At 41.3% G+C, this 9,377-nt stretch overlaps 1 protein-coding gene across 10 annotated transcripts; it reads left to right on the top strand.

Moving 5' to 3' along the window:
- Positions 1–2,872: 2,872 nt before the first annotated feature.
- LOC148030391 (pentatricopeptide repeat-containing protein At5g27110-like) lies at positions 2,873–8,263 on the top strand. Of its 10 annotated transcripts, XM_087686713.1 has the most exons (6): positions 2,873–6,296; positions 6,404–6,594; positions 6,816–6,892; positions 6,999–7,095; positions 7,202–7,307; positions 7,501–8,259. In XM_087686713.1, exon 1 carries the CDS (start codon positions 3,256–3,258, stop codon positions 6,115–6,117), a length of 2,862 nt encoding a protein of 953 aa, XP_087542839.1. In that variant the 5' UTR covers positions 2,873–3,255; the 3' UTR covers positions 6,118–6,296; positions 6,404–6,594; positions 6,816–6,892; positions 6,999–7,095; positions 7,202–7,307; positions 7,501–8,259. The 10 variants fall into 10 exon arrangements, with proteins under 10 accessions (XP_087542839.1, XP_087542834.1, XP_087542838.1 ...); XM_087686708.1 differs by having other exon boundaries at positions 6,404–7,095; positions 7,501–7,685; positions 7,776–8,261; XM_087686712.1 differs by having other exon boundaries at positions 6,404–6,892; positions 7,501–8,261.
- Positions 8,264–9,377: the final 1,114 nt, after the last annotated feature.

Consider the following 9,377-nt stretch of genomic DNA (forward strand, 5'->3'; position numbering starts at 1 on the left):
TCTCGAGCTCCTCTCCTTGAGTAGATCATCCACTCGTATGGCTTCTTTGAAGACCCTAGCTAGCATATCCCTTTGCAGGGTTGAGTTGCTCGCCAAGGCCTTGTAAAGCTCTTCGCATCGGATCCTGCTTCTTATGAACATGGCAGAGACCGCTCGTTCGCTAGGTCACTTTGTAGCTAGGATTCTCTTAAAGAGACTCTGCACATGGGTGACGAAGTCTCAAATATCCCCCTTGTCCTTTTGATTGACATTCATCAACCTGATGATGATGTTGTTAGAGTATCCTACCTCAAAGAATCTCTTGATGAAGAGACTCTTGAGGCTATTGAAGTCATTGCATTCGGCATTGTCTAGACTAGTGTACCACATCCGTCCTTTATCTCCTAGGCAAAGTCCAAAAGCTCGTGCGCATTGAGCAAGGTCCTTGAGGCTGTTAGCCTCGCATACTTGCTCAAATTGCTCTACAAATCTATACGGGTCATTGTTTGGCCGATACTTGTCGAGTTGCTTAGCAACCACAGGTATCTTAGTCTAGCTCTTAGAATTCGGGGTGATTCCTAGTCCTGCTAGCAACAAAGCTACTAGGGTTGCTCCACTCTATTCTGTAGCCGTGTTGTCTAAGAGTCACTTGGTGAGAAGCTCGCTTAGCGTAAGATCGGCTTCTAGTACTCTCTCCCTCTCAATGTTTGATCATGTCCTATTTTGGTTGGCAAGTGCTAAGACAATCTAGAGGAAGAGAGAGCACTAAGCATCATGGTAGACTAGCTGAGGACATCATAGCAGCCAATTGGGGTGTTTCCTAGTCTTGCTAATAACGAAGCTACCAGGGATGCTCCACTCTGTTCCAAAGCCATGTTATCTAAGAGTCACTTGGTGAGAAGCTTGCTCAGCATAAGATTGGCTTCTAGTGCTCTTTCCCTCTTAGCATTTGGTCATGCCCTATTTCGGTTGGTGAGTGTTAAGCATCATGGTAGACTAGCCGAGGACATCATAGCCAATCTAGAGAGAGAGCGCTTTCCTTACCAACCTTCTCTCTTCCTCTAGATTGGCTATGATGTCCTTAGCTAGTCTATCGTGATACTCCATTTTGGTTTGCAGGTCATACCGGGCCATCAGTTATTGCTGGATGTTGATTGGGAATTCTTCCAAGTCAAGCTTGTCATTTTTTGGGTTGATGTTGGCTCCTAACATATTGCTAACTTCTTGAGCAACTAGGGCATCGATCAGATTGATCAAGCTGGGTAAAGCTGTGTCCCTAATCGTGCCTGTTACTGTTGCTCCCTAAGCAGCTCGACGATTCAAGTCTCTCAGTATTCAGTGATAAGGATCCTTGGCCACTATTCAATGTTTGGGGGTCTCCTCTTACTAGTGGGCTCATTCAGCTTATCTTATCTTGCGTGAATTCCTTGTTATTCAAAACAGAATTGAGAGGACCTAAAAGACATAGAACATGAAGAGCTAAAGGAGGGATGTCAATTTAGGTAAAAGTAGAGGAGATTGACGAAGCTTCCTTAAAGAGAGAAGTTGATAAGTCATTGGAGGCATGTTTTCTTTATCCATTATCTAACACTAAGTGTGTCCAACCAATGGTTATAGTAGCCAATAAATATGGATAGACAAAAGTATGCATTGACATCAAACCCAACTAGTAGTTTGACTATAGTAAGGATTGGAGGGTGGCTCTACAAAGTAGAAATAATGAAGGGAAAGTAGAGAAAGAAAGCGATGATAGAATCAAGATGGAGGAATCATGAAATGGAAGAATAAGTGGGAAGAGGTCGGCCGGGAGAGTTGGTAGATCAAACAAGAGAGTGATTAGATCTTGTATCTAAGCTCTACCTAAAATAAAGTCTTGTAGCAAACAATGGTTGCTAGACTATAATGTAGAGCATCATATGATCTTGAGTTTGCTTGCTGAAACATAGTGAGAGGAGTTCTCAATTCTACTCTTTTAAGTTTTGGATGGTTATGTGAGTTGGAGTATGATTATGTGAGATTCCATCCATGGACTTTTAAGTGATGTATTATCTCCTACTCATCTCTGTCATCAACTGATGTTTCCATCTCTTTTGGATCACCTTTGACAACTTAGATGAAGATGTATGCTTGTGATTGATCACATGAAATACAAATGTCTGTGTGGGTTACCTATCCGAGAGGAGTCTGAAGCTTGTGATTGCATGTTGATGTTGAGAGTGCATCTTTGAGAGTTGTGTAAAAGTCTTGTGAGAGTAGATGGTTAATCTTTGAGCCTTTATCATCATTTTCATTAGAATTGCAAACATATGCACATTGCTTGCATTGACCTGAACCATTGGTAGACGGTGTTGGAGCTATTGGGTCTTTTGGTGGTCTAGATGTTCATTTTTCACAAATAAAATGTGTCATTTTTTGAAACAATTGTGATTGGGCTTTATGCCAATTTTTGCATCCCTAAGGGCGAGGCATTGCTTAATCATGACAATCACAAGACTTAAACTCTTGATTTCACATTTCTCATGCAGCGGTGCAGCCGTCCTACTCAATGAGCTACTACTCATATTGAGGGCACTTGGGCATCTCAACATGGAGGGAGATGGAAGATGAGGTGCTATGTGATGACTTGGCAACAGATGTGAGAGGATGAGGGTATGGAGGATGACTTGGCAGCAAAGGTGAGAGGACAAAGGTATGAGGGCGACAACTCTCCTTATTTTTACCATGTGTAAACATGTAGAAACCTATCGCGAGATGCCACATCATCAATACTCGATTAACGCAATGTAATTTTTAAAAATGACATGATGTGGGACAATGTTAATTACACCCCGTTTCTCTTAAGGAGATTGGAAGGGCATATCACGATATTTTTTTCAAATTGATTACCTTCCATTTCAAGCGTACTCTAGACATTGGAAATGCAACCTTCGACTTTTAGGCCTGTTGCGAACGGGGCTTAAGACACCGAGGGGCAATGCTAACAAATCACACATTGAAGCAAGCGTTTTTCCTCTCTCGGTGCCTGCCTGCCTGTCTCTTATCCATGGACGCATCTTCAATCCTCTCTTGGTTTCAGTCATTGCAAGCATCGTCCGACTCCAGCTTGTGGAGTGCAGATGGACATGTAAACCTGGTATTTGAACTGATCAACCTCTCCCCTATCGCTAAGGTAGGCGATCATGTTGAACCTAAGTTTAGACCAAGACTCACCTCAACTTTACCCTCTAGCAGATTAACCCGGATGCCCCCGGCTAGGCCGCAGTAGCCAAGGCAGGGATGCTGAGAAGGTCCCGGCTCGATATCATGTCCTTGCTACAGTGTTACAAGGCCAGCTTCAATTGTGGCGGGAAGAGTCCCTCTCATCGATATTATGGTACTTCTGCACTGCGAGAGCTCTCGTTCACAGAAGATCCTTACGGTGCCCGTGGCCAAACAGCACAACAGATGCTCATTAACAACCTGATACCTGCAATCCAGACATGCAGGCAAAGGAAGGACCTTGCATGTGCAAAGCGTCTGCATTTGCACATTCGGAAACTTGGTTTAGACACTCATGGACTCCTCGGAAATTATCTTGTGCCTATGCTTGCCGAGTGCGGGAGTATGCTGCATGCTCAGCAAGTTTTTGACAGACTACTAGTGAAAACAGAGCACTCCTGGACTTCATTGATCTTAGGATATGTTCAATGCGAGCAATGGCAATTTGCTCTTAACCTTTATCAGAAAATGCGGGACAATAATGTATATCCAACCACCTACACTCTTGTAGGAGTGCTGAAGGCCTGTTCCAAGCTGAAAAATCTCAAGAGAGGTCGGGAAATTCACCTAGAGATCTCACAGGAAGGCTTTGAAGATGATCTTCATGTATGTAGGACGTTGATGAGCATGTATGTCAAGTGTGGCTCACCTCGAGAGGCACATGAAGTTTTTGAGAAACTACCTGTTCAGAATGTTGTGTCTTGGAATGTATTGCTTTCAGGATATGCTGAGTATGGACCTGGTAAGGAAGCCCTGACATGCTTTGAACGTATGCAACAACAGGGTCTTTCACCTAATGCTATTACAATTGGGTTTATCCTTAAAGCCTGTGGCAACATAGGGGCTTTAGACATAGGGCGCAGTATTTATGAGAAGTTTGCACAAAAAAATGTTGAAGTTATGTCATGTGTTGGCAATAGTATGATAGGATTGTATGCCAAGTGTGGCTCACTTGCAGAAGCGCAAAAAATTTTCGATAATCTTTGTGTTCGTGATGTTGTGTCATGGACTGCACTTATTGCAGGATATGCTGAACATGGACCTCTTTATGAAGCTATCAGATATTTTGAAAATATGCAGGTTAATGGTGTAGCTCCAAATGATCACACTTTTTCTTGTGTTCTAAAAGCATGCGGTAGTGTTGGAGCTGTAGCCAAGGGCCAAGAAATTCATGAGGACATTACACGAGAAGGTTTCGAGTTGGATCTGGAAGTCGGCAACTGTTTGATAGATATGTACATAAAATGTGGTTTTCTACTTGAAGCACAGGAAGTCTTTGATGAATTACCATTCCGAGATGTTGTTTCATGGACTACACTGACTGCAGGCTATGCTGCGCATGGATTTGGTGATGAATGTTTAGAATGTATAGAACAGATGCAGTCAGATGGGGTTTTCCGAGATTCTGTGATGTTTATTGCTAGCTTAAAAGCTTTGAGCAGGGTAGGTGCAACCAATCAGGGAAGGATGCTGCATGCAGAGATTGCAAGAGAAGGAATGGATTTAGATGTATCAATTAGCAATACTTTGATTGGTATGTATGCAAAATGTGGTGCACTTTTAGATGCACATTATATAAATGCTAACATGTTGCCTCGAAATGTTGTTTCATGGACATCATTAATAGTGGGTTATGCAGAATGTGGACTTCTTCAAGATGCGCTGAGCTGTTTTGAGCTCATGAAAAAAGAAGGCATTTGTCCTAATGATATAACATTTGCATGTATTTTGAAAGCATGTGGCAATTTTGGACTTGCAGACAAAGGCATAGAGATACACAAGGAGATTGCAGCAATGAGCATGGACAGGGATGTCTCCATTGTGAAAACTCTGGTTGGGATGTATGCCAAATGTGGTTTGCTTTCCCAGGCTGAAGAAGTTTTTGCCAACATTCAAGTTCCAGATGTCATGTGCTGGACAGCTCTTATAACGGGATATGCTGAGTATGGATCCAGTCAAGAAGGGCTGAACTGTTTTGAGCAAATGCAAAATAAAGGTATTCTTCCTAATCTTGTTACCTACATCTGCACCTTGAAAAGTTGTGGCAGCATAGGAGCCGTGCAAAAAGGCCGTAAAATTTTGACTGACATTATAAAAAGAGGATACGAAAGGGACTCCATGATTGCCAACAGTTTAATCAGCATGTTTGCAAAATGTGCCTCACTTTCAGAGGCACATGAAATTTTCTCAAAGCTGTCATCTCGAGATGTTGTTGCTTGGAGTACAATGATAAAAGGGTATGGAGTGAATAATGAGGGTTACATGGCCATACAATGCTTTGAGGACATGCAAGAACAGGGAGTAAAGCCAGATGCTGCCACATTTGTTTGCCTTCTGACAGCATGCAGTCATGCAAACTTGCTATCTGAAGGCCAAGAGTTGTTTCTAAAGATGATAAAGGAGCATAAAATTGTGCCAAACATGGAGCACTGTGCCTGTATGGTTGACCTTCTTGCAAGGTCAGGGCGTTTATATGAGGCAGAGCATTTTCTCAAGGTGGTACACTCCCCAATTGAAGAGACATGGGCAGCTTTGCTTGGTGCTAGCAGAACGTATGGGGAATCAGTGGTAGGAAGAAGATGTTTTCAGCAGCTTGTGCAAATGAATCCAAAAGATGCCACTTGGTATGTGGTCATGATGGATATCTATGTCAGCAATAGCAAATGGGATGATGCTACTATGATAGAGGAGATGAGGAAACAGGCCGATGCAGAGAAGACAGCAGCAGTTGCATTGCTCGAGCTGCATGAGGTGTTTGAATTCATGGTTGGTAGCAGTCAGCGGGATCAAATTTCAGAAATGCTCAGTGATTTGAACATGTTTGTGAAGGATCATGGTCACGTGCCAGATTTAGTGTGGTCAAAAATTGATCTTCAATGAGGGGATTGGATGAAACTTTTGACCTATTCCGCTACATATCTGGAGATTGATGTGATTTGAATGTACACTCAGGAGTGCTGACTGACAGAATAATCATACAACATAAATACTGCATCTGAGGTTGCAGTTTGCAAGCTCTTATGCTATTCATAGTGCAACCTGTTCCCTCTAAATAACAGGTGCGTGAAAACACTCCTTGTCAAGCATGTGGTTTTGGTCTTCATTTAAGAATGTGTTTTCCTAGTGTGTGTACTGTGAAGTTAACTTTTTAATGTATTTTTGGCAGACTTTTATTGTTACGTGAATAACAACAGGTGTGCTGTAGATCTCTGGTGGCAAGTCTTTGCTCTCAACTTGCATCAACGCATTCAGAATGATCGTCACCGTTTGTAAACTTATACCACAGTGATCATCAGCCTGAAGAGTGCGTGTACAATATTGTGACCCTGGATGTCAACTGGTCAATGACTTTGAGGAGTAAGTATCTACCTTGGTCAAATGAATTAGAGGCTTCAGTTTTCTGGGTACAGTAAAGAGCATTCAAGTGCATGCTGACAGGTATGTGCTGTCTAGGGCATGGTCCGTGTTGCTCTATTCAGCTCAGGCATGGTCTGGCCCTGATCCATGTCCCAAGAAGGATGATTAGCCTGAAGATTGCATCCTGAGCCCCAAAGGTGTTCTTTGTTCTTCTCTTGCAGCAGAAGAACTTGGAATGCTATAAACCCATCTAACCACCCACAGACCAGTATCATATTGTGGTCGTGGATGTCAACTGGTCAGTGGCTCTGAGGAGTAAAAATCTGCCTTGGTCGACTGAATTAAAAGTGGGATTTCAGTTTGCTGGATACAGTAAAGAGCATATTTAAGTGAAATGCTGAAAGGTATATGCTGTTTGGGGAATGATTTGTGTTGTTGCTATTCAGCCTCTGTTCCAAGAAGGAACGGTGCTTACATATTCAAGATTTCAGCATATTAGTGGTTTGTTTTTACTTTTAGATGTCTGTGATCTTTTGTTGTTTACTTTTTTTATTGGTTCCTTTTGATATGCTTGTTGTGATTATATTTCTATTTTTTTTGTTTGCAGTCCTATATGCATCCAAGTTTCACCGATACTTGTGACATGGTATGGTCAGCTGCTGCAGCTTCCGTTGCCTATCTACTGAACAGTGGTCATCCCTGCTGTCACTATAGTGAGTCCTTTCCTCTATCTTAAAAAATCTTGGGCCCATTCATGAGGCTTCACATAGTGAAGCTTTAAAACATTCAGCCAAAGAAGCTTTTTATGTTTCGTACCTAGCTGATATGAATATGATGGAGGTTTTGTGTTTTTGAAGTGGCTTTTGGCATTGACCCTGTCCTATGTGTATGTTGTGCTGTTCTTAGTTGTGACAGGTGATGAAATTTACTCATGGACAGGATGGGCATGATGGATATTGCATTAGTAACAGTGTAAGAACCATGGAGTGTTTAGTTGCCAAAGGTTAGAAATGGACAACATGAGCGAAACCGGGGAAGTTCTTCCTAGATGGAAAATCATATGGCTGGAAAGAGCATTCTCACAGTCTTTGGTAATGCCCCTATTGCCATCTGTATTCTAGATTGATGGGAGGACATTTTGCTTCAAAGACATTTGAAAGAGGTGGCTTTTGTTGGTATAGTGGCAGGCACTGGGAGAGATGTTCACATGTACATTCACCGATGTACCACTTTGCGAAAGAACCAAGGAGGGGACAAAGTGGAATTGTAAGGAGTTAGGGATGCTCATCATGGAAGCACTGGCTAGACCTGTAGAAGTTGTCATGGTGGCTTCCTCCATGGGGAAGACTTGAGAATGATGGGACATTCTAAGCCAAGTCTGGAAGTCTGACAGGGAAAGCTAATTAGATGTAATTTTGCAAGATGTTTCTCAATTGGGACAGGGTGCAACACAACTCGATAAGCCATTCTCTGTTCCCTTACCTTCACTTGTAATGAGATTTGCTTGTATTTCTTGGAGATACTTTGTTTTGCAGCAAGAATTGCATGTAAGAAACACCCATTGCTAGGTAAAAATAACTCTCCAACATAGTGTTTTTGAATTAGAAACTATGTTATTGGTAAAGATTTCTGGAACACAGTTGATGTAGTCAAGCTAGGCCACAATCAGATGATGCAAATTTGCAGGTTATTGCTAGGCAAAAATAACTCTTCAATATGGTGCTTTTGAATTAAAAACTATCTCATCGGTAAAGATTTGTGGAACATAGTTGATGTAATCAAGCTATGCCACAATTAGATAATGCAAACTTGCATGTGTTAAACAGATGCAATCAGGCAATACATCATGTCTTATCGCTTTTAATGGCAAGTCACATTTAGGATAAGACCACTACAAAAGATGTATGGGATGAAGTAGCAAAGTTGTTTGAGACAAGTACTAAGGCTTAGAAGTTGTAGTTGGAGCAAAAGCTACATGATGTGGAGAGAAAATTTACTATATTTAGGATTATGTATAGGAATTTGCAATGGTGTAAAGGTTGATGGTGATTTAGTTGCATTGTGCCTTCATGGATCGAGAAAAGAGTAACAATCCTTTGTACTCGCATGAATGTTAAAGAGTATTCCGTCATTCATTGATCCATTTCACTACTTTCTAGTAAGGAAATGAGGTTCATAGAAGAGGGTGTAACTAGTAGCTCTGGAAATGAGGTTGATAGAAGAGGGTATAACTAGTAGCTCTTGCAGTGCAAGCACTAGTAATACAAGAGGTCAAGGTTGTGAAGATTACCCAGGGACAACAAAATTACTAGCAAAATTAGCCACAAATAACTAGTATAGTAGTGATTATGCAAGAGGTAGGGGGACCAATTAGGTTGTGGATGTAAGAGATTTGGTCACCTCCATTGCAGGCAAGGCATGTACAGAGTAGATTATGACAAATTGTACAACATTGAATTACATAGGAGCATGTTGGACAACATTTTTGCAATTGCTAGTTGTTTGGGTAGGTTAGGCATATATGCTATGTGGTAGGTTGCATTTTTTGTAGCATGCTTATGATTAATTTATTATTTATTATTTATTATTTATCAATTAATTATATAGCAATGGCTAGTTTTTTACTAGCCAACTTGGTCATGTTTAATTATTTTATTCAACTTATATAGATTGGCATGTCCCTAGTCACATACACTAGTTTTGTATAGGTTGAGGGAGATCTTTGACTAATTATACTTGACTAAAATTTGTGTTCATTTTATTTGAATCATTAAGTCCATGAT

Source organism: Lygodium microphyllum, chromosome 10, assembly GCF_053477565.2.
Source record: "Lygodium microphyllum isolate KBCC chromosome 10, Lygodium_microphyllum_v1.1.10, whole genome shotgun sequence".
Lineage (NCBI taxonomy): Eukaryota > Viridiplantae > Streptophyta > Polypodiopsida > Schizaeales > Lygodiaceae > Lygodium > Lygodium microphyllum.

Excerpts from the sequence above, each read along its gene's own strand:
- LOC148030391 (XM_087686709.1), top strand. The coding sequence starts at position 3,256 with ATGCTGAGAAGGTCCCGGCTCGATATCATGTCCTTGCTACAGTGTTAC.